The sequence below is a fragment of the Bos taurus genome, chromosome 18 (assembly GCF_002263795.3).
Source record: "Bos taurus isolate L1 Dominette 01449 registration number 42190680 breed Hereford chromosome 18, ARS-UCD2.0, whole genome shotgun sequence".
Lineage (NCBI taxonomy): Eukaryota > Metazoa > Chordata > Mammalia > Artiodactyla > Bovidae > Bos > Bos taurus.
Window position 1 is genome coordinate 62,648,142 of NC_037345.1, and position 18,588 is coordinate 62,666,729.

General features: G+C 45.9%; 2 protein-coding genes and 1 pseudogene across 4 annotated transcripts in view; all 3 read right to left on the reverse strand.

The window, feature by feature from the left end:
• LOC132342757 (killer cell immunoglobulin-like receptor 2DL4) overlaps nt 1-5,830 on the reverse strand; it is a 10,094-nt pseudogene extending 4,264 nt beyond the window's left edge.
• The window catches only part of KIR3DS1 (killer cell immunoglobulin-like receptor, three domains, short cytoplasmic tail, 1), a 154,830-nt gene that overhangs the window by 62,566 nt on the left and 73,676 nt on the right, over nt 1-18,588 (reverse strand).
• Nucleotides 1-18,588, reverse strand: part of KIR3DL2 (killer cell immunoglobulin-like receptor, three domains, long cytoplasmic tail, 2) — a 55,954-nt gene that overhangs the window by 3,659 nt on the left and 33,707 nt on the right. Inside the window, exons 1-9 of one of the 3 annotated variants that reach the window (XM_024978411.2) lie at nt 14,543-14,775; nt 14,365-14,400; nt 12,950-13,216; nt 11,754-12,053; nt 10,430-10,729; nt 9,408-9,458; nt 8,547-8,669; nt 7,769-7,821; nt 7,207-7,657 (exon numbers count right to left, since the gene is read on the reverse strand). In XM_024978411.2, coding sequence (XP_024834179.1) covers nt 7,502-7,657; nt 7,769-7,821; nt 8,547-8,669; nt 9,408-9,458; nt 10,430-10,729; nt 11,754-12,053; nt 12,950-13,216; nt 14,365-14,400; nt 14,543-14,576 — 1,320 coding nt within the window. In that variant the 5' untranslated portion in view covers nt 14,577-14,775 and the 3' untranslated portion in view covers nt 7,207-7,501. 3 annotated transcript variants of the gene reach the window in all.

Below are 18,588 nucleotides of genomic sequence, written 5' to 3' on the forward strand. Positions count from 1 at the left end.
TATCCATCCATCGTTCCACCATCTATCTACCTTTTTATGTATGTATCTATCTACCTATTTTATCATCTATGTATATGTTCATCCATCATTTTACCTATCTATCTATCATCTATTTCCACTTTCATGACTTCCTCTGCTTCTCTGTCTCTCTGGGTCTCTTTTGTTATCCCTATTATCCACCCCACATCACCATCTTTCTCAATCTTTACACCCATCCACCCTTACAAGTCTCTTATTTTTAGGGCTTCTCTGTCCCATCCCCCCTTTTTTTAAATTTTATTTTATTTTTAAACTTTACAATATTGTATTAGTTTTGCCAAATATCAAAATGAATCCGCCACAGGTATACCTGTGTTCCCTATCCTGAACCCTCCTCCCTCCTCCCTCCCCATACCCTCCCTCTGGGTCGTCCCAGTGCACCAGCCCCAAGCATCCAGTATCGTGCATCGAACCTGGACTGGCGACTCGTTTCATACATGATATTATACATGTTTCACTGCTATCCTCCCAAATCTCCCCACCCTCTCCCTCTCCCACAGAGTCCATAAGACTGATCTATACATCAGTGTCTCTTTTGCTGTCTCGTACACAGGGTTGTTGTTAGCATCTTTCTAAATTCCATATATATGCGTTAGTATACTGTATTGGTGTTTTTCTTTCTGGCTTACTTCACTCTGTATAATAGGTTCCAGTTTCATCCATCTCATTAGAACTGATTCAAATGTATTCTTTTTAATGGCTGAGTAATACTCCATTGTGTATATGTACCACAGCTTTCTTATCCATTCATCTGCTGATGGGTATCTAGGTTGCTTCCATGCCTGGCTATTATAAACAGTGCTGCGATGAACATTGGGGTACACGTGTCTCTTTCCCTTCTAGTTTCCTCAGTGTGTATGCCCAGCAGTGGGATTGCTGGATCATAAGGCAGTTCTATTTCTAGTTTTTTAGGGAATCTCCACACTGTTCTCCATAGTGGCTGTACTAGTTTGCATTCCCACCAACAGTGTAAGAGGGTTCCCTTTTCTCCACACCCTCTCCAGTATTTATTGCTTGTAGACTTTTGGATCACAGCCATTCTGACTGGCGTGAAATGGTACCTCATAGTGGTTTTGATTTGCATTTCTCTGATAATGAGTGATGTTGAGCATCTTTTCATGTGTTTGTTAGCCATCTGTATGTCTTCTAAATTGAAAGCATTTCCTCTAAAGTCAGGAACAAGACAAGGGTGCCCACTTTCACCGTTACTATTCAACATAGTTTTGGAAGTTTTGGCCACAGCAATCAGAGCAGAAAAAGAAATAAAAGGAATCCAAATTGGAAAAGAAGAAGTAAAACTCTCACTGTTTGCAGATGACATGATCCTCTACATAGAAAACCCTAAAGACTCCACCAGAAAATTACTAGAACTAATCAATGATTATAGTAAGGTTGCAGGATATCAAATCAACACACAGAAATCCCTTGCATTCCTATACACTAATAATGAGAAAACTGAAAGAGAAATTAAGGAAACAATTCCATTCACCATTGCAATGGAAAGAATAAAATACTTAGGAATATATCTACCTAAAGAAACTAAAGACCTATATATAGAAAACTATAAAACACTGGTGAAAGAAATCAAAGAGGACACTAATAGATGGAAAAATATACCATGTTCATGGATTGGAAGAATCAATATAGTGAAAATGAGTATACTACCCAAAGCAATTTATAGATTCAATTCAATCCCTATCAAGCTACCAACGGTATTCTTCACAGAGCTAGAACAAATAATTTCACAATTTATATGGAAATACAAGAAACCTTGAATAGCCAAAGCGATCTTGAGAAAGAAGAATGGAACTGGAGGAATCAACCTACCTGACTTCAGGCTCTACTACAAAGCCACAGTCATCAAGACAGTATGGTACTGGCACAAAGACAGAAATATTGATCAATGGAACAAAATAGAAAGCCCAGAGATAAATCCACGCACATATGGACACCTTATCTTTGACAAAGGAGGCAAGAATATACAATGGGTTAAAGACAATCTCTTTAACAAGTGGTGCTGGGAAAACTGGTCAACCACTTGTAAAAGAATGAAACTAGAACACTTTCTAACACCATACACAAAAATAAACTCAAAATGGATTAAAGATCTCATCGTAAGACCAGAAACTATAAAACTCCTAGAGGAGAACATAGGCAAAACACTCTCCGACATACATCATAGCAGGATCCTCTATGACCCACCTCCCAGAATATTGGAAATAAAAGCAAAAATAAACAAATGGGACCTAATTAAAATTAAAAGCTTCTGCACAACAAAGGAAACTATTAGCAAGGTGAAAAGGCAGCCTTCAGAATGGGAGAAAATAATAGCAAATGAAGCAACGGACAAACAACTAATCTCAAAAATATACAAGCAACTCCTACAGCTCAACTCCAGAAAAATAAATGACCCAATCAAAAAATGGGCCAAAGAACCATCCCTTCTTTCTCATTAATTTTCTATCCCTTTTTCTATTTACCTTTATTTTTTCATGTTTCTCCCACAGCCCCCAGTCCCTCTGGCTTATTTTCTGTGTGTGCACACAGCAACTGTGTTTCTGCCTCTGCTTTTCATTGACTCTGTTTTCTCTCTGATTCCATCTCTCTGTGGGCTTTGACCATGATAATCTTACAACGTTTGGTGTGACCTTGCACGTGGGCTTGAAAATACAGCATGAGAACTCATACAGGAGCTGGCGTTTGGCTCCGTCACCAGGGACCTTGGTGTCCTGGGGCACAGTGTGGCTCAACCACCTGGAACGAAGCCACATCTGAGTGAACACAGTATCTGTGCATCACCCGGGGCATGGGGACACAGGGCTCCTGGGGAAACAGCCTGAGACAGACCAACCTGGTCATGAAGTCCTGGGTAGATACATGGTGTATCCTTGGGTTCTTTGAGTAGAGAAGAGAGTGTAGAGTTAAAATGGAAACCAGGCTCCTAAACTGTTTCTTGTCTCTGAGCAAAGTCAGGGTGGAAAGGCACCCTCTCTGCTACCTTTCTGTCTGTGTCTCTTACTTCACTCTTTATCTCCATCTCTGAGTTCCTCTCTCTCAGCCCCTGCCTCTGTCTTCTCTGTCATAACAGGTGGTCTATACTTGCTTCTCCTCTATCTTTGCCTCTCAGATGCAACTCTCACCAAGTCAGTTTCTCTCCATGAAAAGCACCCTTCTCTCATCTCCCACACCACCACCTGGGGCTTCCACGTCCTGGTACATCCAGTCTGTATGCCAGCTCTTGACATTCTCACCTGTGATCACCATGTCCAGAGGGTCACTGAGGGGCTGACCACTCAGAGTGGGAGAGATCGAAAGCACAGAAACATCTGCAGGAAAACCTCCTCGTCTCAAGGTCACCTGCTTACCAACCTTAGTTCCACATGCGGTTTCATTTCCCTTGGAATGGGACGTAGCAATCGTAGATTTGGGATTTTAGGATGCGGGCATCACGGGGCACCATCATTCTGCCCACTGTGGGACCCAATCTCCTCTGTTAAATATCCTTTTATTTAGAATGCCTGGAGCACTTCCTGTCGTTCTGACTGGACCCTGACTCACACTCCCACCGGAAATCTCTGGGGTCTGGGGGACTCGGACAATGGGTGGCCTCTCTGGAAGAGAGCTCTCTGGCCTGTGATCACAATCTCCAGGGTTCACTGGGTTTTGATCACGCAGGGGGAGATGACTGTAGTGACCATGACACCTGTAGGTCCCCACGTGTGCTTCGGTCATGGGGTCCATGATGAAGTCCTTCCAGAATATGATGCCCTGGAGCTCAGCGACAACAGTTCTGTCACCCTTGTGCAGCCTGAAGCTGTCAAATCCGAGAGGGGAGTGACACCAGAGAGTCACATGCTGTCCTTGAGGAATCACAGGGCTTGGACAGGCTGACAGGGAGGGCTTGTAGTGATCACCTGGGGGGAAAGAATGCATGGTTTACAGTAGAAAATGGGGAACCCCTTCCTCTCACTGGGCTCAGATGACCCACCCTTTCCCATATCTTTAAGGCTCCTTTTCAAACCAGGGGAACCCATGCTCCATGGAGATTTCCCACACCACAGAGGCATAGCACACCCTACATGAAAAACATCTGCTGAGAATTTTGAGCGTGTGTGTGTGCTCAGCCATGTCTGTGACCCCATGGCCTGTAGCCCACCAGGCTCCTCTGTGCATGGGGATTCTCCAGGTGAGAATACTGAAGTGGGTTGCCATTTCCTTCTCCAGAGGATCTTCCAACCCCAAGATTGGACCCACATCTTCTGCAGCACCTGCATTGCAGGCAGGTTATTCACCACTGAGCTACCCGGGAAGCCTGAGAATTTTGAGTGTCAACTAACAGATTCTTCCTGGATGTTGATAATGTAAAATTTGTTTTATAAAACAAGACGGAGTAGACACCCAATGGAAAAACAACCTGTGTGAGTGAAATGATGTCAGCTCACATGAGAAACACAGGACATGATGGAGCCTGTGCTAGATTAGAACCTTCTGGAATCTCAGGGGGCAGGGCATAGATTCTCGTCTTCTTCTGAATGGAGGGCAGCAGCAGTTCTCTGCAATGCCTATCCATGGAACTGCTGGAGAGCTTGAGTCATCACCTTGTCCTCCAAGGGTCTGTGGTTCCTGGCCCTGCTGCCTTCCCTCAGTCTACAGATAACAGCAGTCCCTCACAGTCACCCCAGCTGTGAGCATCACAGTCTCCTGTAGGTGCCCATAGGGCTTGGCTCAGCAGAGGGAAGAGTATCTGGGGGAGGGTCTCTGGGCCAGAACTGGGGGCTAGATTTCCCTGAAAGTGTTAGTCAACCAGTCGTGTCTGACTTCTTGTGACCCCATGGGCTATAGCCCACCAGACTCCTGTATCCATGGAATTGTCTAGGCAAGAATACGGGAGTGGCTTGCCATTTCCTTCTCCAGGGGATCTTCCTGACTCAGGTATCAAGCCCAGGTCTCCCTCACTGCAAGCAGACTCTTTACCATCAAAGCCACCTTGGACTCCCATTTTCTACTTCCAAAAGACCACCCTCATATGGTTATGACTTCCCATGGTTGACCCATCACCCTACCTTCTGTACCATCTCCCCTCTTATTACAAGAGAGTCTTACTTGAGGAGGATGGCAACCACAGTTTGGGGGAAAGACTCACCCTCTTGTGCCCAGATGCTCTGGATCAAGAAGAAACCTGGAAAGAAAGACTCATGATGGATGATCCATCTCATGTCAGACCTGGCCTTCTACTCCCCCAGCCTGTTCTATGGGCCTCATCGGCAAGGATGTTGCTCGGCCTTGATGAACCCAACCATCAAGGTCCACTTTGCCCCTGTGGAGGCAGGGCTCTCTGTTAAGGTGGACCCAGTGCTCCAGGTCAATATTTGCACCAGGCTTCATTCTGTTCCCGGACTCAACAAGACATGTCAGGCTGACGATGGCAGACAGCATGGCGCTGCTCCTAATGAGCAGGAGGCAGCAGCTCTGCAGATCTGAAGAGTACACAGGATGTTATGATGACACCCAAACTAACATCGTGTGCAAGCTGACCACAGGATGGAAAGGTGACTCACACAGGCTCTTCGTACCTTAAAAAAGGCAGTGTGTGGGGGTCATGGCTGAAGGAGGAATTGGGCTTCCTGGAAAATGTTAAGTCCAGTGCTGTCTCTTCAGATTGTTTAACAAACTTGAACCACAACCTCTGACCCAACCCACCTTTGGCCACGTTTTCAAGTTTACCAAAAATGTATGCCTCAATATCTAATCTGTGACGACCTTGAGGCACTGAATTATTTTCTGTTTTCATTCTTGATATGATTTTCATAGAATTTCTTATTTCATTCCTATATTAAAAAATTTCCAAGCATTATATTTTATCTTTAATGTTCAACCATCTCTATGACATCCACAGTAAAAATGTCTTTATTTAAAATGCTAATTTCATGATTTTTAAAAATTTATGGATTTTCCTATATTGTATTTTCTTTTCACTGTATGTGTGCACTGCCAATTTCTTTGAACATGTAACAATTTGTAAAAATTTATGAATAGTTGGCTTACAATATTATATTAGCTACAGGTGTATTACATAGTGATTCAGTATTTTCATAGATTACACACAGTACAAAATATTATAAAATATTGACTATATTCCCTGTGCCAGACATTATAGCCCTGTGAGTTATTTATTTTATAAATAATTGCTGTTGGTATTTCTTAATCCAGTCTACATACTTTGCTGCCCCTCACACCCACCCCTCTCCCCTCTGGTAACCACTAGTTTCTTCTTTGAATCTGTGAGCCTGATTCTCTTTTGTTATATTTGTTCATCTATTTTTATTTTCTTAATACTTATTTTTGTTTATCTGGCTGCATCAGATCTGAGATGTGGAACGTGGTATCCTTTTAGTTGTAGCTTGTGGGATCTAGTTCTCTGACCAGGGATTGAACCTGGACCCCCTGCATTGCGAACCCAGAGTCTTAGTCACTGGACCATCACAGAAATCACTATTTTGATTTTTAGATTCCACATAGAAGTGAAAATATACAGCATTTCTCTTTCCCTGTCTGACTTATTTCACTAAGCATAATGACCTCCAAGTCAATCCATGTTCTCAAAAGTCAGGATTTTGGTCTTTTTAGAAAGCTGAGGGGCTTCTCTGGTGGCACAGTGGTAAACAATCTGCCTATCATTGCAAGAGACCTGATAGACCTGAGTTCGATGGGTAGAGAAGATCCCCTGGAGAAAGGAATGGAAACTGATTCCAGTATTTTTGCCTGGAGAATCCCATGCACACAGGAGCCTGGGTGGCTACAGACCATGGGTCGCAAAAATGACCGAGTTGACTTAGCATGCATGTATTCAGCCTATTATGGTTAGTGGCACCATACTGGCTATCTCAGAGTATACTTCATCTTTTTGTTTTGCCAACTAACATTATTATTTTTCCATGGAAAGCATTTTATTTTAAATATAACGGTGTGCACATGTTAATCCCAAACTCCCAAACTATCTGTCCCGCCACTCCTCCCCTCTGGTAACTCTAAGTTTGTTCTCTAAGTCTACAAGTCTGTTTCAGTCTTGTAAATAAGTTTACCCTTGTAAAATGTTACTGAATAGAGGGGTTTACTTTTATTCATTTTGTTTTATTTTAAACTGAATAATTTGAAGAGTCAACTGGCAAACTTTTTATGCTTTATTGGAATTGTAGAAAAAGTAGGGTGACCATGATAAGCTACCTAGTATGAGCGATTGATTATAGCATCTCCCCAAAAGGTGAGATAGTTACAATAGAGTCCCAGAATAGCCAGGAGATCATTAAGAGGTGGTGGGATTTTTGAAGACGATACTGTAATTCTTGGACTCCACTCCTCACCTCAGAGCTGCTGGGCTGCTTTGGAGGAGAAGGAACCCCTTTAACAAGAGATCTAGGTCCTTGATTTGTAAGACTCTGTGTGCTCAGAGGATGGGGCCAATTCAGGGCTCAGCATGGTCTTGGTTTGCATCGAATTCCTCATAAATAATGGGCTCAGTGGAGGGGTGCACGGGCCTCAGGGGAGTGGGAGTGAACCGTCTCTCAGAGAGGGTCCCGAGGTCCAAGTGAGCGTATATCACATCTTCTACTGCAGAGTCCTGAGAGGAGAGAGGTGAGAATGATGGACTGAGATGTGATTTTCAAAGGCTGGGATATTGGGCGTTGGAAGGGCTCAGACTATGGCAAGGGTTTGGGCTGGGAGGACTCACCTCGCCATTCACTGTTCTGTCTTCCATGGGCTCTCCTTCCATGATGGCAACATCTGCAAATGGAAGAGAGTCAAGGCTCTTCAGGGTGGAGGCAGTTATTCCAGGCCTCCATAACTTTGATAGTTACATCAAAGCCAAAAAAAGGCAGGGGTGTGCCCCAGGTTGCTGAGCCTGTCTACTCCACTAAATGAAAACAAAACAAAACAAAACATTCCATAAACAAGCCCAGCCATTCACAGTCTGTCTCAGGATTCTGTGCAAACCCACGGACCCATCCTACGTCTTCTGTTATGGACCATCCTCTTCTACATATCAGCAGATTCCCAAGACCATGTAGGGGAGAAAAATGGATGGTTGTACTGGAAGGGAAGAACAGGGCTTGAAATGTCCCTGGTGGCCCAGAAATTAAGAGTCAACCTTCCAGTTCAGGGAGCGTAGGTTCTATCCCTGGTGGGAGAATTGAGATCCCAAATGCCTTGAAGCAAGTATCCTCAATGATGCAACTGCTGAGCCCGTGAGCTCTGGAGCCTTGAACTGCACCCCAGCACCACAATGAGGATCCCCCATGCTGCAGCCAAGACCTGATGCAGCCAAGAATAAATCAACACATAGTTTCATAAAAAATAACAGGGTTCCATGGGCCTCTGGAAGATGTTCCATCAGGGATTACAACAACGGAAATCAGTTTTTAACCTACAAGAAGTGAAAACGCCATTCTCTGCTATGAGCCCACTCCCCCTGGGTCAGATGATGCTGAGCTCACCACCTTCAGACTTACGATTTTGGGTAGAAAACCAGTGACAGACAAGAGCAGCGAGGATGATGCTGGTAGAGGTGAAGGCTATGATGAGCCCAAGGAAAATGTACCATGTGCAGGAGTGTGCTTGAGGAAGCTGTGCTTCTGCCAACAAGCCAAGGGAAGAAGGTCTGGTTATTCGTTGCATACACCCTGCCCCTACACACAGGAGTTATTGTTTCCTTGTGTCAAAGTGCGTCAGCATCTGTCAACCTGATCAGTTATGGCCTCCACTTCCCAGGAGGTACCAAAGCATCCAGGAGAGATGCTAGCAGTGGATGAAGTAAGGAGGCCACGCAAGACCAGCTGAGGTCTGAAACAAGGTCTCCCAGGCACCAATGCAGTTTTTCTCTGCTGCCCCATATGACAAGGCCTTGTGTTTTTGAATGAATGTGACCCTTTAATCCACAATACATTTTCCCCTCCATCCACATAGATCTCGAATGGAAACTCATGAAGTTATGACACTTTTATTTCTGACCTGTGGAATGCTTAGTTCACAAAAACTAAGAGGAATAACACATATATAAGGCGCTCCCTAAAATTCTCTGCTTGCCCTGCCATCCATCCCCAAAGATCCTGGTGGAGGGAGGGTAAGCATCTCCCTTAAGCATGGGGTTAGGTCACTCTGATCCACTGTCTTCAATTTAGAAATTCCCAGTCACAGAGCATGAGAAGCTCAATGTCCCCTCTGGTTCTAGGCAGACCACAGTCTTAAATCCTGACATGACAGGGACATTGAGGAGCCCAAAGTCACAGAGCTGGGAGGTGGCAAGCCAACACTCACACAGGACCCCTCTGTCTTCTCATAAATTTGCTGAGATAGGAGACCATCTTGCTTACCTTCTGTGGTGTGTGGTTCCATGGTTGATGGGCAAGTACTTGTAGTGGATCCTTGGGGAAAAAAAGAGAGAAGGGATGAACAGTAACCTTCCTCATACTAACTGAAGGTGGAATGTTGTTTCTGGAAGGTTGACCTCCTGCCTGCCTTTGACTCTGTCATCCCTCAGAGCACTGACGGTGGAGGGGAGAGCTTCTGGTCCCTCCCTGTGAATGAGTTGAGTAGACCCTCCATCCTGGAGAAGGGATGGTGGAAGGAGGCAGGAAAGATATGCCTGGTGGTGAAAGACAGCTGTAAGCAAGAGACATTCTCTCTGCTCCAGGAATGAGTATTTATGCTCCTTAATTGGGAAATCACCTGTATGTCAGAGATGCTTCTGGGAAAACTTTAAGAGCAAGTGGCCAATGCAATCTCTGATCTTCCCGAATGAGCCCAGCCTCTCCTCCTCCTGGGTCTACTCTGACCCTTTTCCTTATTTGCATGGATAGACAGGACTCTGATGTGGAGCATCCATACAGGAGGTGAAAGAGGGTTGAGATGCCATATACGATCTGTGTTCCTCTCTGGTTCTCATTGCCTCCGTTTCTCCAGAAGCCCAAAGGTTCCCCTAACACCAGCATGGAGCCCTTGATATAGAGCTCATCATACAGTAACATGTTATGCAAAAACCCAAATGGACTTTTTGCCCAGTACAATCTCATTTTCTATATTGTAAAGCACGGGACTCTTCATGGGTTCTCCAGGCAAGAATACTGGAATGGGTTGCCACTTTTAACTCCAGGGGACCACATTTTGTCAGGACTCTTCACTATGACCCTTCAGGCTTGGGTGACCCTGCATGACTGGCTCATAGCTTCAGTAAGGTACGAAAGGCCCCTTCACCACTTAAGGCTGTGATCCATGTGGAAGAGATAGTGAAGGACAGAGGAGTCTGTCGTGCTGCAGTCCACAAGGTGGCAAAGGGTTGGACAACATAGCGACTGAACAGGAACAACAAAGCATGGGCCAGGAAGAGGTTTCTCACCTGTGACAGACAGGAACAGTGGGTCGCTGGAGTCTGACCACGAGTAGGGAGAGCGAGTGAAAGAGCCATAGCACCTGTAGATCCCGCTGTGGGCCGGGATCCCAGGACCCAGAGGGAACTCTGCCTGGAGGGCTCCGCGGTGGCCCCGCCCTCCAGCGAGCAGTCGCCCAAGGTCCTCACCCTCCATGAGCAGATGGAACTGGTCAAAGGCTCTCTCGGAGCTGCAGACCAAGGTCACGTTCTCTCCTGACCTCACCACGGGGCCCCCCTGGGCTGAGAGAGAGGGTTTCTTGGACCGACCTGGAAGGAGGAGACCTTGACCTTAGAGCACAAAATAACTCTAGTCCTAAGTATAGTACTAACCGGAAGTGTGCAACAAGAGAAGCACTGCAATGAGAAGGCCGCCTACCGCCAGGAGAGAAAGCCCCACTAAGGGAGACCCAGCACAGGGAAAAATAGAGAAATAACTTTAAAAATGGAGTGTCATTTAATATCCTTTTTAAAAGAAAGAATATATGTATATGAATAACTGAATCACTCTGTTGTACAAAAGGAATTAACAACATCTGAAATCCACTAAACTTCAACAAACATAAATAAGATAAAATAAATTTTAAAAATCAACCAGATGTGCGGTTCTCTTGAAATAAACGGAACCTACTAACTACTGCTGGAGACCATCAGAAAACATGGCATTGACCCAGAAGAAGAGATAATGGAGTGAAAATTGCCAGAATCTCACAGGATCTTGGACCACCTCTTTCTGAGGGCATGTTCAGCACTGCCCTGCCCACCCCCAGGGGCTGGAAGGGACTCCTTAGCGGGGAGGGTTGGAGGGATATCTCCCCATCTCTTTCTGCAGAAGGACAGTTAAGCCACGAGGCTGAGCAACTTCAGGGTGTTGACATTCAACTCGATCACACAAGGGCCAGACTGCAAGGGCATCTGGTACCACAGTGTGCTGCTGACAGAGGAAGGGAGCTCTGACATGAAAGCAGGAAATCAACCCCTCAACCAACCATCATTGGCTGCCTGAGCCGGGGAATTGCCCGGGTCCCTGCTCTGGTACATTTTTCTCTGTTGGTCATCTATCACGTTCTTGCTCCTTCACTCTGTCACCGGCTGTGTCTTCTCCTTAGCACATGGCACAGTCTCTGTTCTCTTTTCCCTTTCGTGTTCACACCTCCTCTCTCTGGTTTGTTCCCTCTCTCGAGTTTGTGAGTGTCGCCACACGCCTGTCATTCTCTCCCGGGACTGATGCTGGACTGGACACCAGACCTTCTGTGACACAGAGAGCAGAAGGGACTGGTCTGGCCACACTCACCTGTGATGACAATGTCCACAGGGTCGCTGGGGGCTGACCACTCATAGGGGGAGCTGCTGAGTGAGCTGTAGCATCTGTAGGTGCCCGCACTTGCCAAAGTCATAGGGCCAATGACAAAGTCAGCTGGGGCATGCCCACTAGTGAGCATCTCTCCACGTCTCTGGAAATGCCCTGTGCTGCTTTCCTGGTGCAGGATAAACTTGTCACACACCACCGGTGAGTGACAGCGGAGGGTCACATTCTCTCCCACCTGCACGAGGGGTCCTGGGTGGGCTGAGATGGAGGGTTTTGTGAACACACCTAGGAGCAAAGAGGTTGTGAGCTTCAGTGAGTCACCCCACCTTGGCCATTCCCCTGACATCTGAAGGTGTAAAACTCCTCCCCATTTGCCAGAGGAGCCAGTTACCCTTCCTGTGTGTTTTGTGGCATTCTCTTTAGCCTTGTTCTCGGGCTCTGGCTCATGTTTTTCCTTCTGGCTCATGTTTCTCTTTGCTCAAGACCTCCAGCCTCCTCTGTGCTCATTCTAAGCTCTTTAGCTGTTGGACCTGCTCCTGGGTTCATGCATGCATACTCAGTCACTTCAGCTGAGTCCAACTCTGTGCAACTCCATGGACTGTAGCCAGCCAGGCTCCTCTGCCCATGGGATTCTCCAGTTGAGAATACTGAGTGGGTGGCCATGCTCTCAGCTTCATCCCATCCCTAATATGCGTGGTGGGGGCTGGGGTGGGTCTGAGGATGATACCCTGGCTCCTTTCACACTCATCTAGAATGTGGGCGATGACTGCAGGACGTTGGGGTGGAGGTGGAGAAAAGGGAACATTTCCCCACCTGTGACCCCACCTCATGTCTCTGGAGACATTCCTGGGACTCCTCCCTGGGGCTTCAGCTCCTTCATATGGGATTACAGCTCTCTACTGGGTGGCAGGTGCTGGATCAGGGTCGTGCCCCATCCTCCCTGCTGGCAGGCAGTGGCAGCATCCTGTCTAACTCATGCCTAGGGAGGCTCCTCCTTCCTGAGCTGGGGCACCCCATCCCTCTATTCGACACCCTGAGTTTAAACTCTCAGAGTGGGTTCTCTTTCCTGGTTCGGTCCTGGCTGGGAATCCTGAGGAAGTTTTCGGCTGCACTGGGACGTGGACCTAGGGAAGGGTTGCCTGCAGGCACGCCTGTACCCGGCTGGGCTGCACCCCTCCTACCTGTGACCACAATCTGCAGGGGATCACTGCGTGCAGACCGGTAGGCTCCAGAACACGTGTAGGACCCGGCATGTTCTCTGGTCACAGGGCCAAGGGTGAACTTGTTGAAATAATATCCCTGGAACTGAGGCAAACCCCTTCTCCCATCTGTTTTGAACAGTATGAATCTCTTAAGTGGAGAACGGGAGTGACACCGAAGAGTCACAGTCTGTCCTAAGGGAACCACGGGGCTTGGCCAGGCGGACAAAGACAGCTTCTTATATTCACCTAGGAGAGAAGGAGACACAGGCTTTGAGAAGAAAATGGGAACAGTCAGCTCTCCCCACTGCTCTCGTGGGTGGGCTTCCCCTTTAATTCTTTGAACTCTCCTCCCCTAAAATGCATCACCCTGATGCTCAAGGACACCTGGGGCTTGGGGACAGACAGAGACACAGTCAATCCAGGATGGACATCATGGAAATTCTCAGGACATGAATCACTCTTTGGGTTGACAAAATGTTGAAAACCTTTCTCTCAAAACACAAAACACCTGGGGATTCCTGGGCAGTCCAGTGGTTAGGACTTGGCACTTTCTCTGCCAAGGGCCCAAGTTGATCCCTGATCAGGGAACTAAGATCTCGGATCTCGCAAGCTGCATGATGAAGGCAAATAAAACACCACAGAAAAACTGATGCATGGACAAGAAGCTAAAGGGCTTCCCTGTTGCATTTGTTGTAGCTCAAAACGGTAAAGAATCTTCTTGCAAAGAAGACCAGGGTTCAGTCCCTGAGATGGCAAGATCCCCTGGACAAGGAAATGGCAACCACCTCCATATTCTTGCCTGGAGAATTTCATGGACAGAGGAGCCTGGTGAGCTACAGTCCGTGGGGTAGAAAGGAGTCAGACTCGACCGACTAACACTAACACAACTAAGCAGTGAAAAAGCCACTTGACTAAAAAGAAGGAAGTAAACCTTGAACCTCGCTCCTTTGTTAGCTAACCTACAATCACACATAAAATGTGGGACAAGGTCAAGGTGGCCCTGCCTGATGACCAGACCCTTCCCTGGGGTCAGGTCTAGCAGGCAGTCCTGCAGACCCTGTTGTTAAGGGCTGGTTGGAGGTGCCAGGAGCCAGCTTGTAGGGGAGGGTCTGTGGGATGCAGCCTCTTGCTCCCCTCTCATGATAGAAATGGCACACAGTGGGCCTAGCTTCCAGCTCCCAGACTTCACACTGTGCCTTCAGGTCCAGAGTCCAGAGCTGGGCTAACCTCTGGGGAGAGTGAAGATGAGTATCAAGGCCAATAGGAGGACCTGGGATCCACAGGGCATGCAGCTCTCACTGTACTGACAGGTGTCTCACCCCAGCCCCCAGTGTCATCTGCATCAGCCCCAAATGCTCTGTTGAACAGAGAAATAAGGGATGGGGAGGACTCACCTACAGTTGCCCAGATCCTCAGACTCACACAGAATCCTAGAAAGAAAAGCATGTCAGAGATTGCTTGTCCTGATGGACCCCATGCTCCCTGCACCCTCATCCAGAGAACCTGGTCAGTGGTGTGAGGACCTCCCAATTTCAACCATAACCCTCTCTGACCGTGTCTTTCTGGACTCACCGAGACTCAGGAGGCTGAGAAGTGTGGGGCGCATGGCTCTGCTTCTTTGAGACAGGAGGCACAACTGAGCAAAGCTGACAGAGTCACAGGATGCGGAAGCGGGCGGTGTTGATACAGTCTGCCTGGGTCATGTCACATGGGAAGATAGCCAGCCTCTTCTCACTCCAGGGATGGAACTCTGACTTGAGCCGCATCATGGAGCACGGCTCATGACCCAATCATCACTTTTTGTTTCCCTAAACACTGTAAACCTAAGAGGATTCAGACAGATCTTGCTGCCTTAGGAAGTAGAAACGGTGCTTCAGTGTATACCATGCAGGATGCTTTTCCCAAGCTCATGATAAATCTCATTAACCTTAACTCTTCAAAGAAGAGAAATCACATGTTCCCACCTCATATGTCAGGCTCAGTGCAGGTTGCCAATTAAAGACTCATTAATAGAGACTTTTATTCTGCATTCTTATGAAAGGACCAGACATGCATATTATGGCTCTTTGAAAATATGAAAAAATTCTATATTGTAATATATGTGATTAAGAAACTAACTGTGTTAGTTTCAGATGTACAACAAAGTGAATCAGTGATACATATACATGCATCTATTGCTTTTCAAATTCTTTTCCCACTTAGGTAGTTATAGAATATTAAGTAGAAAATCTGTTTTATACAGGAGGTCCCTGTGGTTATGCATTTTTAATATAGCCGTGTGTATATGTAAGACCCAAACTTCCAATCTAACCTCCCCCTAACACTATCCCCCCTGGTAACTGTAAGTTCATTCTCTGTGAGTCTGTTTTGTAAATAAGTTCATTTTTTTAGATGTCACAAATAAATGATATCATGTGATATTTGTCTTTCTCTGACTCTTCCTCATCTGAAATTATTTCATGACTCTGAGTGGAAACTTTGCACACACAACACTCTCTCTGTCTCTCTCTCTTCCTCCCTTTCCAATCCAAGGACCACACATGTACACAAAGATAACGTGTGTAAAGGTGACTGTGGTGTTTTTATGGGAGGGGGCTTTGTTCTGCCTGAAAAGGTGGACCACCTTGCTTCCTAGATACTCAGATGAACACAAAATATGTCAAGTAGGGACTTCCACACTCCAGAATGCTTGAGTGAGGGGCGTGTCCAGAACAATCACCTCCAAAGTGGGACAAAATGGCCCAGCTGTTTCAGGACTCCAAGGGCAGACACACAGCCAGTTCAGCTGTTGTTCATAGACAGGAAAGAGCCTCAGTAAGGGCAGCGATTCCACACCATTTTACTGGGGGTGGGGGTCGTTAAGATTAGTGATGCTTTGTAAGTAATAAATCTGGTCTCCTCTTGATCATTATGTATGTAATGGAGTAACAGTACAATCGCACTTCTTAAAATTTCCTTTTATTTACTTAATATCGTTTTTCAGAATTGACCTGCATTATTTGTCCTTTCTGTTTGTGCATTATTACTGCCATGTAATGTTTCATTGCAGATACAGATAACACAAATTTTTAAAAATTAAAACAAATTATTGAAGTATAGTCCATTTCTGCTGTACAGCAAATTGATTCAGCTTGACATATATATTCTTTTCCAATATGATTTATGCCAAGATGCTGAATAAAATTCCCTGTGGCATACTGTAGGACCTCATTATTTATCCATTCTATGTATAAATAGATTTCATCTGCTAATCCCAAGCTCCCAGTGCTTCCTTCCTTGGCAACTACAAGCCTGTTCTCTATGTCTGTGAGTCTGTTCCTGTTTCATTGATATGTTCCTTTTAGATTCCACATATGGGTGATATCACAGAAAATTGTCTTTCTCTTTCTGTCTACTTCACTTAATATGTTAATCTCCAGGTTCTTCCATGCTGCTGTAAATGGCATGATTTCATTTTTTAAATGTCTGAGTGGTATTCATTTAAATGTCTGAGACAATTAGACAATTAGGCTGTTTCCATGTCTTGGCTATTGTAAGTTTTGCTGCTATGAACATAGGGGTGCATGAATCATTTCAAGGTATAGTTTTTTCGAGATATATGCTCGGGATTGGAATTGTTGGATCATATGGAAACTCTGTTTTTACTTTTTTTGAGGAACTTCCCTACTGTTTTCTACAGTGGCTGCACCAGTTTCCAGTCCCCTCAACAGTGTAAGAGGGTTTCCCTCTTCTCCACACCCTCTCCAGCATGTTATTCATCAACTGTCTAATGATGGCTATTCTGATCAGTGTGAGGTGGTACCTCCTTGCAGTGTCGATTTGCCTCTCTACTAATGAGCAATGCTGAGCATCTTTTCATATGCCTGTTGGCCATCTGCGTATCTTCTTTTAAACCACAGATATCAATTGTGAGAGTGACGTCTATGGATTTTGTCTAAAATGAATGACACCTCTGCTAATCTCATGAATGTGTTCTGAGTCCAACCTCAGATTGTTTGTCAAGGGACAGAGTGATGAGGTCCTCAGGAAAGGAATAGTGACTTTATTTGGAAAGCCAGCAGACCAAGGAGATTGTGAACTTGTGCCCCAAAGAATCATCTTACCTGAGTTAGATGGGCTTTTTTGGGAGTGAGAGGGATGGTCCAACAGTGTTTACTGAATGTAAAATAACCCTAGCCCATGGGGAAGAAAATTCCAAGGAGAAGAGAGAACAATACAGATTAAATACCCACACATGAACTCACACTTTCACACTTACACACACACACATACACTAAAAGAGGAGGAGGTGTTGATGGTTGTTGCAGTGTTTTAATTAACTAATTAATGGCTGTGCTGGGTCATCAATCTGCGCACAGGCTTTCTCTATTTGCAGGAAGTGGGGCTGCTCTTTGCTGTGTGCAGGGTCTCTCATCACCGTGGCTTCTCTTGTTGTGGAGCACTCGCTCTAGGCATGTGGGCTTGTGGCCCACGGGCTGAACTGCCCCGAGGCATGTGGAATCTTCCCATTCCCGGGATCGGGCCCATGTCCCCACATAGGCAGGCAGATTCTCAACCAGTGGACCACCAGGGAAGTCCTGTTGCAAGCTTTGTTTCCCCTTAATTAATTAATTTTTAAATTTAAATTTATTTATTTTAATTAGAGGCTAATTACTTTACAATATTGTACTGGTTTTGCCATACATTAACATGAATCTGCCACGGGTGTACACGTGTTCCCAATCCTAAACCCCCCTCCCACCTCCCTCCCCATACCACCCCTCTGGGTCATCCCAGTGCACCAGCCCCAAGCATTCTGTATCCTGCATCAAACCTGGACTGGCGATTCATTTCTTACATGATATTACACATGTTTCATTGCCGTTCTCCCAAATCATCCCACCCTCCCTCTCCCACAGAGTCCAAAAGGCTGTTCTATGTATCTGAGTCTCTTGCTGTCTCGCATACAGGGTTATCGTTACCATCTTTCTAAATTCCATATATATGCGTTATTGTACTGTATTGGTGTTTTTCTTTCTGGCTTACTTCACTCTGTATAATCGGCTCCAGGGCAATTACAGTACTGTGATGGCTTCTGCCATACATCAACATGGATCAGCCATAGCTATACTTATGTCCCCTCCACTGGGGAAATCTTTTAATTCTGGAATCCTTTGTTCTTGAAGCTGTCCTTGCAGGTCTGGTCATAATGTCCCTTTAAGCCCCTGACAAGACAAAAGGTTCTGTCTGTTCTGCCACTTATTATCTCTATACGAATGGGAAAGTGTTATACCTTTCAAGTTCAGACCCTTGAGAATAGTTTAGTCCCTCAGTCGTGTCTGGCTCTTTGTGATCCCATGGGCTGCAACCTGCCAGGCTCCTCTGTCCATGGGGGTTCTCCAGGCAAGAATGCTGGGGTGGGTTGCCATTTCCTTCTCTGGGAGATCTTCCCAACTGAGGGGTTGACTCAAGTCTCCTGCGTTGCAGGCAGATTCTTTATCCCCTGAGTCACCAGGAATGCCCACCAGTAACATAATGAGATTCAGTATTTCCTCCCCTCAATTAACATTGCCATTGTTTTCCATTTACCTTAACATGGACATGGTGGGATTTTGGCATCATGCTTTCACTCTCAGTGT